Source organism: Enoplosus armatus, chromosome 17, assembly GCF_043641665.1.
Source record: "Enoplosus armatus isolate fEnoArm2 chromosome 17, fEnoArm2.hap1, whole genome shotgun sequence".
Classification (NCBI taxonomy): Eukaryota; Metazoa; Chordata; class Actinopteri; order Centrarchiformes; family Enoplosidae; genus Enoplosus; species Enoplosus armatus.
Genome location: NC_092196.1, coordinates 6,410,359 through 6,428,813, shown reverse-complemented (window position 1 = coordinate 6,428,813; position 18,455 = coordinate 6,410,359). Strand labels below are relative to the sequence as shown.

Sequence of the window (18,455 nt, the reverse complement as noted above, 5' to 3'; positions counted from 1 at the left end):
CCTGGTGTTTGGCCTGAAGGAATGGAAACTGCTGACATCCTACCAGGACCTTAACATCCTTGACAGGTGGTGGTTGTGTTTGTTTGTCAAGGAGGTATGTCTACGTTTTGTTCCTCACAGACAAAGGTAACAATTAGCAATGGATTATAGGAGAGAATAATTTGTTAGAACAACATTGTTGGCACATATCCCGACACACACTGGAGTGAATGATGGATAGGTGGCAGTGAAAATAGGTTTCTTAGCTTTTTTTGTGGTTGCTTATTATTTATAACTCACATTATCAAATTACATAGAAGAGTAATGAGTCGCTGGAGTAAATCATACTTTATGTTACATCAGTAATGGCCATTCAATGTTTAACATTTACATTCAGTAAGTTCACCATTCCCGCATTAGACTCAGATTGCCTTCACATGCAATGGGATTCACAGGAAACAATGCATGTATAGTGCATGCGGTTCTGCGTTATTGTTTGTCATTCTGTCTCATTGATATCAGCCTCACTGTTTGCTCTCTACTACAGCCGTATCAGAGCTGGATTAAGTTACTGCTAATGCAAACCAAACATCATCTGCTGCTGCTAGTTCACATTAAAAGCATTCAAGTGGCGAAACACAGGGTGGCCTTTATTGTGAAGCAGTCACAGGAAAATCTCAGTGCATTTGTCACTGAGGTTAGCGCTGGCCTCGATCATTAATCAAAAATGCGTCTACAAAACAAGACAACAGCCAGCCAGTCAGTGGATCCTTTGTAATTGTTGCCAGGAGCAATGGGGAAAGAAGGAGCAGTGAGCTGTTGGGTGAAGAGTGGAAAACTACTTCCCCCGTGTGCTGCTGAATTCACATCGCGGTTGCTCATGACATGATGGAAAAAGACTAAGACTGACTTTATTAAAACAGTGTGAGTTTGTTTGTCTACACTGTATACAAATACACCACTTGCTCTTCTGTTGTATTTCTAGTAGCTGCTCAACGAGTGTTTGCTGTTGTGTTAAACCACACATACTTACTCCTCCAGGAATGAAATCATTAGGATTATAACTTCAAGAAGTAGAAGAACATTCTAAACGCATAAAGCACACCTATAAGGACACTTTCTTTGATCAGTGACGATGTGACATATGCATATACAGGACATGGTAGTAGAGAGGTGGATAATAACCGTGTGTGAGAATGTGTCTCTATGAGGACAACACAGATAGTAAGTTGTCTGTTTTTGGAGGTAAAATCTTGTCGCTGTGCTGCTCTTCAATGCTCCACACAGGACGGGGGGGGGGGGGGGGGGGTGTTCTCCAGCAGAATTAATGTACCAAGACTAACTGAAGGTTAATCACAGGCTGTCTGTGGTTAGTTGTGCATGTTTGCATATCTGTATATTCCCAGGAACTGGCGTGATTGTGTTGATTTGTATGTGCGCTGTGCCTTTGCGCCTGTGTTTTTGCATGTGTGTATCTTAGACGTGTATTTGTTCGTGTGTGTGTGCTAGAAGCTCCTGCAGTGTCTCTGACTCAAAGGGCATTCACTGCAAACCCACACGGAACTGTTTGCACATGTCAGTGGTCATACAGTGATGTAGTGCAGCGACTTCAGCTACACACACAGAGACCCTGAGTACACACGCACGCACACACACAAACATGGAGAGTCTTGAAGAAATGTTCTTGATGGGGCTGTGTGTGGAAGGATCCAGCTACACCATCATTTTCATAGCAGAGAATAAAGGCACACTGCATTACTCAGTATTGTAGGTGTGTGTGTGTGCGTGTGTGTGTACACGCCTCTGTTTGTGATTAATTGGAAAGCTGCATTTGCTATTGATTTTAAAATGCAGTGTGTGTGTGTGTGCGTGCATGCGTACAGGCGCTGACGGACTGCGGTTTTAATGTACTGATTTAGATGCAGGGGAAACTCGGTGAGCACAGCATGTCTCTCAGATTCCCACAGGACTAATACAGAAACACACACACACACACTCAGTCCCTTCCCCCTCGCCCATATACAGATAGACAGCACCCTTTCCCCTACACACATGGTTAGTTTTATCAGGGTAATGGCTGTGCAGTGCATTCAGTAATGGGCTGGGTGGGGGCAAACCTCAGCTAAACAAGAAGCCTTTCCCAGCTCTTAGGAGGTTGTGATTGGAAGAGGCAGTAATGGTTCAAAGGTTCAAAGTTTGCTAATGGTCAGATTGCACACATGCAGGGAATGGAGTCTAATAAAAACAATCGATAACGATCTCATGTTGAGATATGGAATGTTTTAATGTTTTACAAAGATTTACTCTGTCAATGGTGCAGTGATGGAGCCGGTTTTAATGGGGAAGTGTGTGTGACGTCAACATGTTTTGAACAGAATGTGTGTATGTACACATCACTGTGTGCACAATGGATTATTTGCTCAAATGAAATAGGAGTGGTGGTCAGTCTTCTTATGTTGAGGAGAGAGATACTTTAGGCTGGTAGTGTCTTTATGTGCCAGCCCACTCTCACATGATGGAGGGATGTCTGTTGAAAAGACTGAATCTGACATCAATCTACCATAGAAAGGTTGACATCAGGGATGTTCCTGTAGCATATACAGTGTGTCTAATCCCTGACCTGTGTGTCACTTTGTCAATATGTCACTGTTCTCTATGCAAACCTTAAGAGAAAAGGTTACTCTGCAGGTATTTTCATGATCTCACAGGTGTCAGCACCACTCTGCTCTGCTCTTCCTCTTTGCTCGATGTACTTTAAAGTCTGCTCCACAGGCCATAGCAGTGGTCGGCGAAGTCTGTGGAAATATTGATTAAACGAGTAGATATCTATTGGATCACAAAAAAGAAAAAAAAACAAAACAAAAAAACCTGCTGCTGTATAACTGAAAACATCACGTTTTGGTTGACGTAGGAAACGCCATGTGACTGAATCATGGAGTCACGTAGAAAATAGAGCTGAAACGGTGAATCAGTCCACCGAAGAGTAACTGGCAACTGTCCTGATCATTGAATAATTAGAAAAAGGTTTATTGGTTAGAATAATTTTTAGTTTGTCATTTCAATTTGAAATAACCAAATTCAGCAAAGGAAGCTCCAAAGGAAAAACTCCTACAAGAGGGGGAATGTGCCAATGTGATCCAACTAAGTGTACGCAACTCCCTTAATGCCCCATCCAATCACTGCTTCCCAGAAGAGAGGGTGCCCTCCAGATTGCCTCCCATGGTTCACTCCTGTTGTGACGAGTGTGTTTTTTAGCTGGTGGTCGCATAAACTGTCCTTTTCCTCCTGAGTGTGGTCTGTCTTGTAGAACCAGAGTGCATGGTGGCTCAGTAAAAATGTGATTACAATAGACTGCTTCAGCATAGAACCATCAGCACGTATCGATTGTGCACCACACACACACACAGGAAACTGACAGCATGTACGGTATAAATCGATTTGTCGTTTATTTGTTTCATTCTTGTGGTTACGAGGGTGACTGACATTCCTTGTTCTTTTTTCCTAGGCGATGCTTTCCCGGCAGGCTCCAGTCCCTTCCTGTCAGGTTATCCAGGCCCCTCCCCCTTGACCTCTGACCCAGCGTACAGATCGTCCAATCCTAGCAATCTGCAGATGGCTCAGCTCTGGGCATCACACGCTCATGAAGGTAAATCACCAGTCGCCTCACCAAACATTTGTCTTTCTCTCTCTATCTTTCTCTGTTCCTCTCCTCCTTTTCTGTCTCGGTCCATAAATTAAATGCTTAAAGACGCAAGCGACATCATATTTTCATGACATTTCTCCCAGTCCAAAGCCCAGGAGGCTTCTTCCTCCGTTTCTCATTGCTTACACCCGTGGGATCCTGTTCCATTTCTGCCCCTCTGCTGGTAGCTGGCTCTGTCCTATATGTGTCTCCTTTCCTCTGTCCTCCACCTGTCTCTGAGTTTCGCCTGTCATGCGTTGCTGTAATCTATCTTCCTCTCCCTTGTTCTTTTTTTGAGCTTCCTGTCCAATATGCAACAACATCTCTCGCCTGACCTAGCTTATGAACACAGTTTTAGACACACACAGGTGTGTGTGTGTGTATATATATATATATATATATATATGTGTGTGTATATATATATATATATATATATATATATATATTTATCTTTGTGTGTTTTTGTCCTCTCCTTGGACCTCTTCTTAAGGCCTGTTCAGTAAGTGATTGAATCTCTGTTCCCTCCACATTCCCTCCTGTCCTTTTGTGTCTCCTTATCAAATCTCACTGGAGTAGAAGGTCAGATAGGAGGAAACGTATCCCGCAGTGCATTTTGTCAAGGTAAACGGAGAAGGACGAACAGATTCTATTTAGGATTCATTTTAAAACTGATTGCATCGCCTGTGTGACACAGATCTTGTTCAGTGCTTTCCAAACACAGCAAATCAGATTGTGTGTGATTAGTTTAAGATTTTGTCTCGATCTTACTTTCTTCGATTCAGGGACGGTTCAAGGGGGCGGCCCTGGCAAGTGATTTCACCTATGATTATGGCAATAGTCTGAGCAGTAAGTTCTGCTGGTTCCCTGGCAACCGCTCAGAGCCGAGAATAGCCGGGCACATAACCCACCATAAAACGTTGAATTTTTGTTTTTACACTACGGTGTTGGTACAGATAAAACAAACAACATATAATGTGTTAAGTAGTGAGCTTTAGAGGTGCTGCTTGATGTATTTTGTTACCTTCAGACAGAGCCAGGCAATCTGTTTCCAGTCTTTATGCTAAGCTAAGCAAAATGGCTGCTGGTTTATTTATATCTATATGTTGAACTATTCCTTTAATGCTGGATTACATGCATGCCTTGTTTCTTGTAAACTTCCTGTGTTTTTTAAATACACAAATCGATCACAGGCCCTGCCAGGACACACCCTGTTTGACTTCTTATTCAGTCAAAGAAGGAGGGATAAAGGATGGATGGACTTTTGACACTTGACTTAAAGTTTAACCTGATTTGAGTCTAGAAGTATCTGAAGCTAAAGAAGCTAAAACCTCCTGCTGGCTGAAGAATCGACTTGCTCTTATATGAATAGAAATCTTCACAGCCTAAGAGAGATTCCTAATACCTGGTGGTTTCCGGGCAGCAGCTAAGAGGCCGACTGTGGATACGCCTGAGATGCACTGTAGCTGCACAAGAACCCCGTATCAAAGCTGTGAGAGATCAAGGTTAGCTGTTAGCTGTGGTTAAAGGAAGCTTTGCAAGAAACCTATCCCGCATGCCTTTATCTCGTCACATTGCTCCTCTTATATTTCTGTCTCCCTCTGCCTGCCTCTAACCGCTGACACCCCCACCACCCGCCTCCCCCGGCTTCTCCATTTCTGCCTCTCAAAACGGAGAGAGGAGACAGATTTATACTTCGGCTCTGCTTCCCGCCACTCCGTGCTGGAATGGCAGCGGCGTCTTTGATATTTCTTGGAATGACCGGAGTGTGGGAACAGGGAATGTCTCACCCTCTGTGGGTGGCAGTGTTTTATTTTTTTTTACATGTGGACTAACGCAGTGACACCAGCCAGCGTCAAGAGCTGCAGCCAGCTCAGCCGCAACACAGAAATCCAGAGCATTACAGCAGGCGTGAGGCTTTGTCTATATTAAGATCTGGTCTCTGAGAGCAGCAGCTGGCTGTTTGGCAGACTCTCTTCCAACATCAACCCCAAACTGACCTCGTGAACAAAACCAATCGTTGCGGGTGATGTGGGGTCGACTGTAAATGTATTACTGCAACCCCCAAAATTATACCAAGTTGAATCAACACCTCTAAAACAGTTTCTACAAAAATTGATTATAACTTTCATGAAGAGAGGATTTATTGCAGGACTAATGTATGAGACAGCATTAACTTCAGCTAGGTGTACCTAATAAACTGGTATCTGAGTGTATTTATATCAAAGCAACAATTTTCTACCAATATCCTGGTTTACATGTGTTTATTTGATAGGTGGGTTGCTTTACTCAGAATGATGCAATAATCTGAAATCCAAACTCAGTTTTTTTCCCCCTCATCCACTGTTTATGGCCGTGTAGGTACTCATTCAAGAAGAATTTATCGTGTTGTCTCCGTTTTGTGTAAACTACATTGTGTGACATGTTCTGTGTTTGTCTTCAGGCTACCCGCCTCTGCCAAGCAGCCTGTACTCCAGTCCCTATCTGTCCCTGGGGCACCTGGATCCTCCCTCGCTCTCCCAGCACCCTCTCTACGACTCACATAAAGGTCAGTCGCTGTCGCCCACAACTTCCATGAAGACAAGTGGCTGAATTTAGTGAACACATTCTCTCATTTCCTGTGATACACGAGTGGAAGTAGTTTTTTTTTGTCAAGCCTTTTCATTTAGTGAGGAAGACGTGTATTTTGTTGTGGAACTGGGCCAAACCTCCAGCCAGAAATGGGCAACATTCGTCTGACAGGGCCAATTTTAGTCTCGATTCTTATTTTATTTTCATGCTATGGTGTATAGTACTTCTGCTCTTCCTGGATATGGCTGTTGCAGATATACGGTTACATTTTCTTGGCAAGTTGAAATTTAAATATTTATCATGCTCACCTCTGTCTGTGTGCTGTGGTACCCTGCTATGCTCTGAATTTGTTCCAGCAGTTTGTGTTCATGTAGTGGGTGTGTGTGTTTTTAGACTCATGTGTCTTATGTTTTGTGTCTTTTTAGAGGGCTTTTACCTGCCAGCCTCCTTGAGCCAGTTGCCTCTCCACCCCCCATCTGCTCCCCCGACCGCCCCGTCCAGCTCCACACCTCCTCAGAGAACGTCCCGGGACGGGGGTAGGGACCGGCATTACCGGGTGGAGAGAGACAGAGAGAGAGACAGAGAGCGAGAGCGGTCGAGAGAGGAGCAGAGGCCGCATAGCGTGGTGGACCTGACACAGGATGGGAGGAACGAGGAGGACCGCAGGGCGAGGAGCGGTGACCGGGAACGGGAGAAAGAAAGGGACAGAGACACAGAGAGAGATATTTGGTCGTTCCATCCTCACCCCCACCAGCAGAAGTCACACTCCCAACCTTCCTCAGTGGAGCCCAGATCCAGACCGTCACCTCCACAGCCCTCGTTCCCTTCAGGTGGGGGCGGGGGATTAGGTTCCGGCAGGTTTCATGGACCAGAAACAGACAGAGGGGGTCGGGATGAAGAGGGGGGCTCTCGACCACACCACAACCACAATCATAACTCTAACACTAACTCGAATAACTCAAACTGTCACTCAGACAGACACAGGAGGAATGACTCTGTGACCGCGTCACCTGGGACGCTTTCCTACGCCCTCCCTCCTGCGCTACAGCCCTCCACCGCCGGCCCGCCCCACCCCTCCACACCCCGAGAGCTGAGCAGAGAGCAGCGAGTCACTGCACCGACATATGTGCCTTCTGTGGAGGTTTACGACGAGCGGGCCGGGCCCATCCAGATCGCCTCGCAAGCCCGCGACAAACACAGAGACAGAGAAAGGGAACGAGAGCGCGAAAGAGACAGAGAGCGTGAACGGGAGAGAAACAGGGAGAGGGAGGGCTACAGGTTTCCTGAGAGGAGCTTGATGGAGCATCCTCGGCTCTCCCAGTCTGGCGATTCAAGCAATCAAAGAGAGGAAGGTTCTGTCATTTGTTCCAATGGTTCTATTGGTAAACGAGGCCAGGACGCGTCTTACTCCTCCAGTCAATCAAGGTTCAGCCCCGAAACAAGGGACATCTCTAAACACTCAATCCGATTGGGCATAGAGCGGGCAGGGGCGGAACCTAAGTGGAACACCATTAGCCCATTAGCCAACTATGCCACAAGTCACATGGCTGCCCTGGCAGCCCAACACGGACACACACTCTCCTCTCCCCACGGCCAGCCAACACACACACAAATGTCCCATTCCCCTCACACAACCCACCGGCCTGGCAACCACCCACACTCCGCCCACAGCCATTCCCCCCAAACACACCCCTCCCAACACGGACATGGTCATGCAGGTGAGGAGGGGAGTCAGAGACGGTACCTGGACCCATCGGCGCTATACCGACCCGGGGGGTCATTGGTAGGAGGGTCCAGTGGTGTAGAGCGAGGTGGGGGAGCAGGTTCGGATCCCACAGAGGTTTCAGCTATGCAGAGTCTCATTAAATACAGTGGGAACTTTGCTGCTGAGGGTCCTGGGTCCTCTAGGCACGCTGCGGACGGTCGAGGGCCCTTTGGGGGTCTGGCTAACATTGGGACGGAAGCTGAAAGAGAGAGGGAGAAAGAGAAGGAGCGGGAAAGAGAGAGGGAGAAAGAAAGGGAGCGTGAAAGAGAGAGGGAGAGAGACAGGGAGAGGGTGTCAGTTGGATCAGGTGCTTCAGGGGCGTTGAGGGTGCCTCCCCAGCTGAAGAGAGAGCAGGAGCGGCCGGACAGTGCCCGCTCGTTTGGCCGGGAGGCGGAGGGGGAGGTGCGCCACCCTCCGGTTGGCATTGCTGTAGCGGTTGCCCGGCAGAGAGACAGTGGGAACACCAGTAAACAGACCAGTGGACCTTCAGACACACAGAGGACCCTGCTGCAAACAGCTATTAAAGGTAACAAAGTCTTTTATGTAAGATAGAAAACTGCTCAACACAGTTTTTAACGCCCCACTTAAGACTTATATTCCTGTGTTGCATTCTGCTAACGCTCTAGTCAAATCTTGTTTTCTTGCATGTGAATGAATGAGGTGCAAATTAAGCTGAAAAAGGAATAAATTCTGTTGTGATCATGTTTTGGACGCATTTCCCTTGGATGTAGGTTTGAAACACTTCTGTCATCCGGTGACGTTCACTCAATCAAACAAGTCATTTTATATTTGATAGTTTCTGGCAAGTTAAATCAAGTATAGTTCAATTATTTGAAACATTTTTATAATGTATTTTCTCCCGCTCTTTCACTTTCAACTCTCTGCCGTGTTCTTCTCTCAGAATCGCACTGCAGGGAACGTAGATCCCCTTAGTTAAATGAACCGAGAGCAAATGATTACTCATTTTGGTTTCCATGAATAATGGAGGATTCATTTTCTTTCGGATCAAAGTCATGTTTCCTCAGCCCTGTTTGACTTTGAGGTGTTCATGCATATGACGTGATTGGAATGATAAAAAACACCCCTCCACCCCCCAAATTACTAATTATGTCATGGGTTGTATTTAGTTGAAAGGCTGCTTTTGGCAAGTCTGCCGGCTCTCCTCGCTGCATAGCAAGTCCTGCCATAAAGCTCTCTATTCTTGTACGTCAAGGTCATTCAGCTACAGTGCTCCCTCTCCATCTCTCTGTCTTTCTCCTTGTTTCTCTCTCTTTCTGTCCTCCCACAGTTCAACCCCTCTCTCTCACTCTCTCTCTCCCCACCCTTCCTTCCTCTCTGAGAAGGCCTTTGTAGCGGCACTCCCTCCTTGTCCCACCTCAGGCCCCTTTGCTTTTCTCTTACTCTTTTCTTCAGCTCCACCTCCCCACCCCACCTACACCCTCTCTGCATTAAACATGTCATTACAGAGCGCAGCTAAAAGCTACAAACAAGCCTTGAATTACAATAAGACCATGGGTGCGTTGCTAAGCAATGGATCAGTCTTGAGTGACGGACTGTGTGTGTGTGTGTGCAAGTGTATATGAGGAATTATGTGTATTTGTGAGATACTAGTAGATGTTTGTGTGTGTGCATGCATGTGCATCCCTGTTGGGGGCGTTAATTCATTTCCTTGCTCGAGCAGAGTGATTGGTCTAATAGCATCGGTCCCTCGTGCTAAGAAGAGCTCTAAATAAACAGCAGAGGATTTACGCAGAAAACACAAGCAGTTGGATGAGTGGATGGATGGATGGAGGGAAGCAGGAAGAAGAAGGATAGGCTAATGATAAGAGATGGACGTAGGTCGATAGGTTGATAGACGGGAGAGAGAGACATGTCGGGAAGTAAAAGAAGTGAAAAGAGAGTGAGAGATGGAGGGAGAACCAGCGATGAAGGACTAGGGAGAAAGAGGGGGCGTGCAGCGCTAATCACTGACTTTCTGATGCAGAGAGGATAGCATGTGGGACAGGCTCCTTGTAACCTTGGTAACAGTCTTGAAACCTTTTCCTGCGGAGCATGTCAGGGTTTGTTAAAGTCTCTTGTCCCTTTGACGGGCAACACACACACACACACACACACACACACACACACACTAGAGCAGAAGTGAAATGTTCAGCACACTTGTATAAAATCTCTCTGCTGCTCGGGGACCTTCAGTCAGCGTGGACTAGAGGGAAGAGGGTTAACAGGAAAGCGTGCGAGTAGAAGCTCCTCATGTTTATTCTGGATTGCTCGGTTGAGTGCTGCTGCTTTTCCATTTTTGTGTTTTGCTCTCCATCTCTTGTCTTTTGCCGTTGGCCCTCATAGTAAGCAGGATGAATTTAAGGCTGTGTGTGTGTGTGTGTGTGTGTGTGTGTGTGTGTGTGTGTGTGTGTGTGTGTGTGTGTGTGGTTGTGTGTGTGTGGTTGTGTGTGTGTGGTTGTGTGTGTGTGGTTGTGTGGTTGTGTGTGTGTGTGTGTGTGTGTGTGGCAAGGCAGTAGTGGTATGTTCACACATCTATAGACTAATAACTGATAAGAGCTGACACTCAGAGTGAGAGCTGTCACTCCGTTTGTGTGTGTGTGTGTGTGTTTGTACAGTATCTGTGCACACACTCTTTGTGTTCAGGCTGTGGCCCAACATCGTATTTTTAGCTTCTCCTCTCATTTTGATATGCTGTGTCGTGTCACCATTATATAGCCAGTGTCACCTTGTCTTCTCCCCCTCTCTCCTCGGCTGTCACCCATTTTTCTCTGTCTCTTCTCACCACATATCTTTCCAGTATCGCTTCCTTTTACCTCTCGACCATCTCTTCATAGCATATCTTCTTTCACGGCTCCTGTTCTTTTCTTCAATGAATACTACATGTGGGATCAGGGCTTAAACATTCAAGGAACCTCAGTGACGCAACCACTGAACGTCTAATCTTGTTCTCTCCCTCTGTGCCTGAACCCGTCATAGACGAGGACCGAGGGGAGGACCGTGCTCGTCACCATGATGACAGACTGCTGGCCGGCCGGTTGGAGCGCGAGCAGGAGAAAGTGCTCCGGTAAGGGGCTGATTGAGTCATTTTTTCCCCTGGTGCCAATTTATTCTTATCAACCCAAACTTGAATGGTTGCCAATTGAAATAGTGTAAACAATCTAGTGTTAGAAGTTAAAAAATAAGCACTCAATTTTCAGTTACATATCTTTATGTTAATATAAACAAAACAATGAAACATACAGTGTTGAATCACAATGTGTCTTGTTTCCTTCCAGAGAGTCTAAGGAGCTGGCAGAGTTTACTCAGATGCATCCTGCCCCGCTGTCCAGCAGTATGATGACTCCCAGCCTCATGACCCCCAACCTTATGGTGACAGGAGGGGCTGCCCTGGCAGGGGCGGGGCGATGGCCTCCCGACCCCTCAACTCTGACCTCTCACCCCTGGATGCCCCGGCCTGGAGCCCCTCCAGTCTGGCTCTCCAGCTCACCATACGGTATGTTGACCTGCATGTGACTGAAGACAGCACATGTTTAGATGTTCCCAAAATTCTTAACATTCCTCATGACACCTTTTTATACATAACATATAATATCAGGAGAAAAGTGATTCAGTGTAGTTTTGAGCTGAAATGAAATAGCTGACCATCAGAAAATTAATCAGCATTGATTTTTCAAGAAAATAATAGTGAGATTAATCGACAATGAAAATAATTGCCCTAATGTGCTTATGGCTTTAATTTATTGGTGCATTATTTTCACCACTGCATAGTAAAAAGCTTCTACATGCATGACAAATGAAAAGTCAAATGATTCTCTTGTTGGAGATGAAGACCTTCCATGTTTTGGTGTGAGCTGCCACTTCATATGTCCACTACTGCAGACTGCCCAATGTGGACAGATACAGCAGCTCCCCACACAAAGCATTAGTAGTAGTAGCTTTCAGTGTGCAGCTCTTGCCCTTTTCATTGGGCATCTATGTCTTACTCTCTGTCATTAGAGTTATTCAACCCGGTGCTAAAGACTAAAGAGTGTAAATCTGTTCAACACCAGCATGCAGCATGCTTGCAAAATTCTGCATGCGCCTGTGTAGCCTTTTCTGATTGGTGTCGCAGAAAAGGGAGGCGTTGTCTGTCCGTCGAGCGGCTCGTCCAGTAGCAGCCTCCAGGAGTCAAGTTCCTCAGACATTCCTGGTCTTTGCAGGACATTCCTTCTCCAACGCTGTCCAGAAATAACAGCTTCAAGACGCACATACTTACGTGACTGTACACACAACATCTGAAAATATGGAAAGACACTTGGAGCTCCCCAAGGGCCAGCTCTGTCTAGACACAGAGGGCAAAAAAACAAACACTCTCAAAAGCAGCTAAATTCAGTGTGTGCTCACTGATGAAACTGCGGGTGACAAATGATGCTGAGTAAATGTTAGTTTTATCACTTTCTCAGTCACATTTTTTACACGTTTTCTTTCCATTTTCACCCATTTCTTCCCCTCTCCTCCCATACAGGCCTTGGTCCTTCCTCGCTCCACCAGACCCTCCCACCTGGCTACCCACCCTCTCTGCCAGGCTCCATGCCCGCTCCCTACCAGTTTGCCAGGGACCCACAGTCTGGACAGCTAATAGTCATCCCCACTGAACACCTGCCACACTACGGTATGAAAGCCTCTGTCTGTCTGTCTGTCTGTCTGTCTGTCTGTGTGCGTGTACATTTGAAATCTTAGGTTTGTGTGCATGATGTTGGTTTTATGTTCTACAATTAGTCTTTGTTGCATTTTTAGCAAAACTAAATGATCACTATGTTCATTTAGAAACAGATGTTTGAATTACTAATTACTGTAAACAAATAACTAATATTGACAGCCTCCATATGTTATTGTGGACTGATGCTGTACAGCACAAACAGGAGGGAGCAGTGATGCACTTTCAACATGAATATCCTCTTCTGTAAAGTGAAAGAGAAAACAAACTAATATGAAGCATTGCAATAGAGCAGAGTTTACCAACCAGGGGTATTTGTACCCAGGCAGTGCCTCTACAGTGGTCACAGTTGTACATGGAAAGATTGTAGTAGCTCAACTAATTTAGAAAAAAATATAAAAATTATGTTTTGATTGAGAATATATAGCTTCATATAGAGTCAGCTGTAACACCAATCTTGTGATTAAGAAGGTGAGAAAACTAGTTAGCAAGCGAAATAGTTAGCTAAAAGTAATGGGTAAACAGTTGGATGTTGGTAAAAGTATAAAATTTAGTACAGTGTAGTATAAATGTAGTCCTTCTGACAGGAAAACCCGGGGGGGGGGGGGGGGGATAGCCTAGTAGTAATAGTACTCTTCATTTTTAGAAATAAAGCAGCCCATGTTTGACAGCATTGTTTGCTGTCAAACATGGGCTCATTTCTTTCCAACAACTATGCTACATAAACAGTGTCCAGTTTAAATGGATTCTTAACTTTACGGTCTTCCTCATGCCCTCCTCGTCTTGCTCCTCCAGGGGGTGACGTACTAGAGCGTGGAGCCCCAGTGTGGTCGGGGGTATACGGTACAGGCAGCTCTCTGCAGCACGCAGCCCAGCTCCAGCTCCTCTCCCAGCAGCAGATGCTGCGTCAACAGGAGCTGCTCATGATCCAGCAGCACACAGCGCAGGTCCTGGAGCTGCAGAGGAACGCACAGCTAGTCGTAAGTGGAGTTACTGATACGTGTGCACAAGACATTTACATACGGTATATATCCTCCCACATATCCAAACACAAACATAATATTAGTGTCCTTACAAACACACATCACATCACAACAACAGTAGATCCTGGCTCTGTAGAGGAATGGAGACATACACACATAAACCCACATTCTACGACAGGGTGAACAGTAACAGCAATACTTAAAGGATAAGGCGGATATTCTGTATTTTACTAATTATCAACAAATCACATGAAAAGACCAAAACCAACAATCCGTCCATATCTCAATACTCTCTGACTTCCCTGCCCTGTCTTTTAAACTCATTTATGTTTATGTATGACAACCCCTTCCTGCAGCCACAGTAGAATGCAGTCAAGGAAGTCTAAACAATGCAACCACACACTAATGTTTATACGTTGTATCAAAGTATGTCACATCATACATACAAAGCCACCTCCTCTCCTGTGTTTCAGGAGCGTCTAAAGGCCAGCGAGCACCGGCCAGAGATGGAGGAAAAAGCAGACAAGCGGCACACCGACCCCAAACCTCGGCCCTCCTCCATATCTTCCCCATCTCCCTCACCTGTCCTGCACCCCCGCAAAGCACCCCCTCCCTCTCGCTCGCCAACCCCGTCTACCTCCTCCCTCACGTCGCTGCCTCCGCTCCCATCACCAGTGACCACCCTCAAGTCAGAGGAAGGTGGGCAGAGGCAGTTGTCTCACCCTCCGACGCCCCTGCCTCACCCACCGTCCCCCCGTTCAGCCTCTCCGCCCCCGTCCTCCCCACGGCGGCCTAAACAGGAGGCGGCCGAGGAGGGGGAGGTGGGACGGAGGGAGCAGAGAGGGGGACAGAAGCCGGCCTCTGCATCCTTTCAAGGCATCTACTCTGGTGAGACGTGTATTCTTTACAGGTGTAGTGAGTTTGTAGCTAAATTATTGACCTGTTAGTCTTATTAGCTTGCAGGATGTTCATGTTGAGGCTCATCTAATGTGTCTGTGATACTTTATAAGCTTCACAGGACACGAGGAGTAAATGAGACAACAAGCATGATATTGTATGATTCTATTTGTGACTCTAATTTCTGTGTTTTTGCTTTATTTTTATGACAGATCACCCTCCGCGTTACCCATACCAGTCCATCACTGCCCCATTTGGCTCAACTTTCCCTCCTTATCACATCCCAGCACCCACAGGGGCAAACACAGAAGTTGTCCCACCCCACCGCTCCCGCTCTCCTGCCTCTGCTGCCCCTTTGCCCTCAGCCCACCTTCATTCAAGGATGCTGGACGCAGACATCAAGCCACAGAAACTAGAGCCATCAAAGACGAGATCTTTTCTCAAGCAGGAACCCGGCGTGGAGCAGCCTCAGCTTAACATGACGCCAGACCCTCTGGGTCCTCTCCGCCGCCCGAGCTGTAGCCGTGTGGTGGCCAGCCAGGACAGAGAGGGAGACAGAGAACCCCAGAAGTCCCATCCTCAACCACTACCTCTGCGTGTCCCCAGCCCTCCAGTGCAACAAGCTGAAAGACCAGAAGAAGTCAGGGAGGAAGAGAAAGGGCAAATCAAAATGGAGGTGTCATCTTACTCCTGTCAGGCAGCATATCTCCCTCCTCCTCCACTCACAGAAGCTGAACCTAAACCAGAAGTCTTCAAGGATCCAGAACGATATTCATCGTGCATCACTGCAGATTCAGACAGCCAGGAGTTGGCTCAGATGTGTGCATCCACCAGCGCTGTGTGTGAACAAGAACAGCCAGACACTCCAATCAACTTGCACACTCCCAGTCAGAAAGAAAGTGTCACTGAAACTCCCGTTTATCCTCCTCCCACCTCCGAATCGCTGCTCCCACTGGTCAGCGGTCCTGAGGATCCCATGGCAGGTATGCTCGCTCTGCTGACGGCCAGTGAGATAGCCCAGGCCCGCGCCTGCACCCCACCCACCCCGACACTCATACCGCAGATAGAAAACCCTCTTGTGGGTGCAGACTGCAGCAGCACTGGTGCACTGGAGATGGTGGCGCTGGAGGGGATGGCCCTGCTTAGCCAAATGGCCCAGCGAGAGATGGAGCACATCAGCCTGGAACAAGGTGAGTCGATATAAGGGGGTGACAGGTGGGAAAAGGAAGGAGAATAAGGTGAGACGGGAGGAGTAGAGGAAATAAGTTGAAATTATGAAAAGATAAGAATAAAATATTAATATTCCTCAAATGTATCAATATTCTCTGCATCCCATTCAGATCTGACTTTAGAGGGTCTGGACTGTCTTCTCGAAGCAAGCAGGCAGATTTTGTTGGAGGCCATCGAGAAACAGTCTCACATTGATCTGCCCAGAACGCTGGACCCCAACAAGAAGTACAGCTGGAGGCAGAGGAAGGAGGAGCCGGTAAGATGAAGAACAATGTCATGGTCAGCCAGAGATGAAAATGTGCCAGTTTGTGAATCGAGACACTTTGCCTCTATTTTCTGCAGCTGTACAGTAAAATGTCTGTGGACGTGTTGGACGCAGTGGAAGTGGAATACCGTGTTCGCCTAGCTGAGCTGCAGAAGACGTATAAGGAGAAGCAGAGAGATCTGAGCAGGCTGCAGAGACGCAGAGACAAGCGGTGAGTGTCGTTTCACACAGCTCCCATACTTACTGTAAGATGAGTTAATCACGCTGCTGCTATTATTACACACCGATACACACCTGCAAAAAAATGTTCCCACGCCTCCATCCCAGACAAACACACACCTATAACTCTTTTATTCATATGTCAGTGAGCGTCAGCAGCAGGAGGACGAGAGGCGGAGTCTGACCAGACGGGGCAGAGGACGCCCCAGGAAGAGGAAACACTTGACTACACCTCCCAAACTGGACAGCAGGCCTGGAAAGTGAGTGAGGCTTTAACCAGTTTTTCTCCATGTTTTAGTTTTTGGCTTTATGGATGTTTGATACATACAGTGCAAATTTTCCTATGTCTCAGGGTGGGTAGGACGGTGCAATACTCAGAGGACTCTGAAGCTGGGGAGGGACAGAGGAAGAGGTTCCGGGTGTCCAGAGAGGAAGAGGAGACGGAGGCAGGAAGTGGAGGAGTGAAGGTGAAAAAGAAGAAAAAGAAGAAGAAGAGCTGGAATGACCAGGAGCCATCCACCAGTCATGCTCTGGAGGTAGGCCACTTGAAAGTGCATGATTTGATTTTGGCTGCAGTGTCGTGCCATCGTTAGGATTCATTAATAAAGTGTTTTTTGTGGTGTTGTTAGGTGTTGAAGGCGAAGCGTGGCCTTGTGTGTGAGCAGGAGCAGCTGGCGTCGGACCTCGACAGAGCGCTCTCGCTCTCGCAGCTCAGCTCACTCGGTGCGTCTCGCAAACTTACCTCCAACTCAAAATCAGACAAGTTGAAGGGCAAGTCTGCGGAAAGGCGGATGAAGGAGCACAGCATCCACTCCTCTGCCAAAGGAGGGAAACACAAGATGGCTGCCAAGGCTTTGGCTTCGGAGACCGTCCGGAAGGTGAAAGGTCAGAAGAAGACTGCTTTGTTCTCTCTCATGAGATCAGAGCTCAGCAGCTGCTCCAACAGTGAGTACCTGGAGGCGAGACATAACTGAGACTAATGAATATAGAATAACATCAGACTTATCCTATCTACCTCACACTTAACACTGTTATCTTGTTGTATGGAGAATCATTTCACATCTAACCTGAGTTGTGGACTAAAAGACCAGCAGGCTGCATGGACTTGGTGGCATTGTACTAGTAGTAGTGGTAGTGGTAGTAGCGGGGGTGGTGGTAAATATGGATACTTATCCTTGGTCAATTTTTAAAAAATGTAATATAAATTCAGGTGTAGTTTGAGGAATCCTCGCAGATGTTGTCATGTTGAGGTCAAGCAGAAATCCTCTCTTCCTCTCTGACTCTTTGCTTAGCGAATCATTAACTATACTTTCTCTGCACCAGACTCAGATTCAGAGGAGCACAACTCTGCTCGAGGGGGCTGGCCCCCTCTCTCAGGGACGCGTTCCCACGGCAACCTGACCAGGAAGAGGCGGTCTGCAACGTCGCCGACATCCCTACTGTCCAGTCAGAAGGCTCAGAAGAAGAAACACAAGCACTTATCCCTGCTGCTGGAGGAGGCGGGCCTCAGCTCCTCTGACGACTCCTTCGACCAAGGTTACTGACCAAATCTTACAGCTCCCCGCCCCTTGCTGTTGAGTCAGAGAGAAATGTGTCTTTGAGCCACGTCACAGCTTGTGTCTTTGTTTGCGTTTCGCTAAGGCAGCAGTTTTCAGACTGTGCTTTAGCTCGACCATCCCTACCTCTCTTGCTGCTGGCTTCTCTGCAAAGTTGCCTTTTTTTAAAAAAAAGAGTTTACCTATTTCTATGGTGTTTTTTTTATTGCCTGGATTGCAAACCGTGTTTTTGTAGCATTTGTACATTGAAAAATTGTGTGAATTGTGAGATTTTTTCATAAAGTTGTATTGCAGTTTGGTACCTATAAGCTTTATTAAAGGTGTTGATTTGATTGGCACAGAAAGCGAAGCGCTGTGGTCCTTGTGTCTGCTTCATCTGTCTGTCTGTCTCCGTCAGTCTGTCCAGCTGCCACTGCACCTCACACATCCTTTAGACTGCTCTGTTCGTCAAATATCCCTTCACTTCTCCTTGCAGAGGTTGGAAAACACTGTTCAGCTTAAGGTTTATATCTGGAAACAGAAACATTATATGTAGAGGATTAGTTGGAGCACACAGAGCTGAGTCTGATAGGACAGATAACATGTTTTTTTCCTGGTCAGTCATAAAATAAAGAG

General features: G+C 46.8%; 1 protein-coding gene across 1 annotated transcript in view; it reads left to right on the top strand.

The window, feature by feature from the left end:
• The window catches only part of tnrc18 (trinucleotide repeat containing 18), a 43,169-nt gene that overhangs the window by 9,721 nt on the left and 14,993 nt on the right, over positions 1–18,455 (top strand). Inside the window, exons 3-17 of the mRNA XM_070923482.1 lie at positions 3,485–3,625; positions 6,102–6,206; positions 6,655–8,520; positions 10,971–11,058; positions 11,270–11,487; positions 12,499–12,645; positions 13,486–13,670; positions 14,147–14,561; positions 14,783–15,760; positions 15,911–16,056; positions 16,143–16,276; positions 16,431–16,544; positions 16,637–16,820; positions 16,914–17,229; positions 17,608–17,820. Of these exons, the coding sequence (XP_070779583.1) occupies positions 3,485–3,625; positions 6,102–6,206; positions 6,655–8,520; positions 10,971–11,058; positions 11,270–11,487; positions 12,499–12,645; positions 13,486–13,670; positions 14,147–14,561; positions 14,783–15,760; positions 15,911–16,056; positions 16,143–16,276; positions 16,431–16,544; positions 16,637–16,820; positions 16,914–17,229; positions 17,608–17,820 (5,250 nt within the window). The remainder of the gene's footprint in view (positions 1–3,484; positions 3,626–6,101; positions 6,207–6,654; positions 8,521–10,970; positions 11,059–11,269; positions 11,488–12,498; positions 12,646–13,485; positions 13,671–14,146; positions 14,562–14,782; positions 15,761–15,910; positions 16,057–16,142; positions 16,277–16,430; positions 16,545–16,636; positions 16,821–16,913; positions 17,230–17,607; positions 17,821–18,455) is intronic.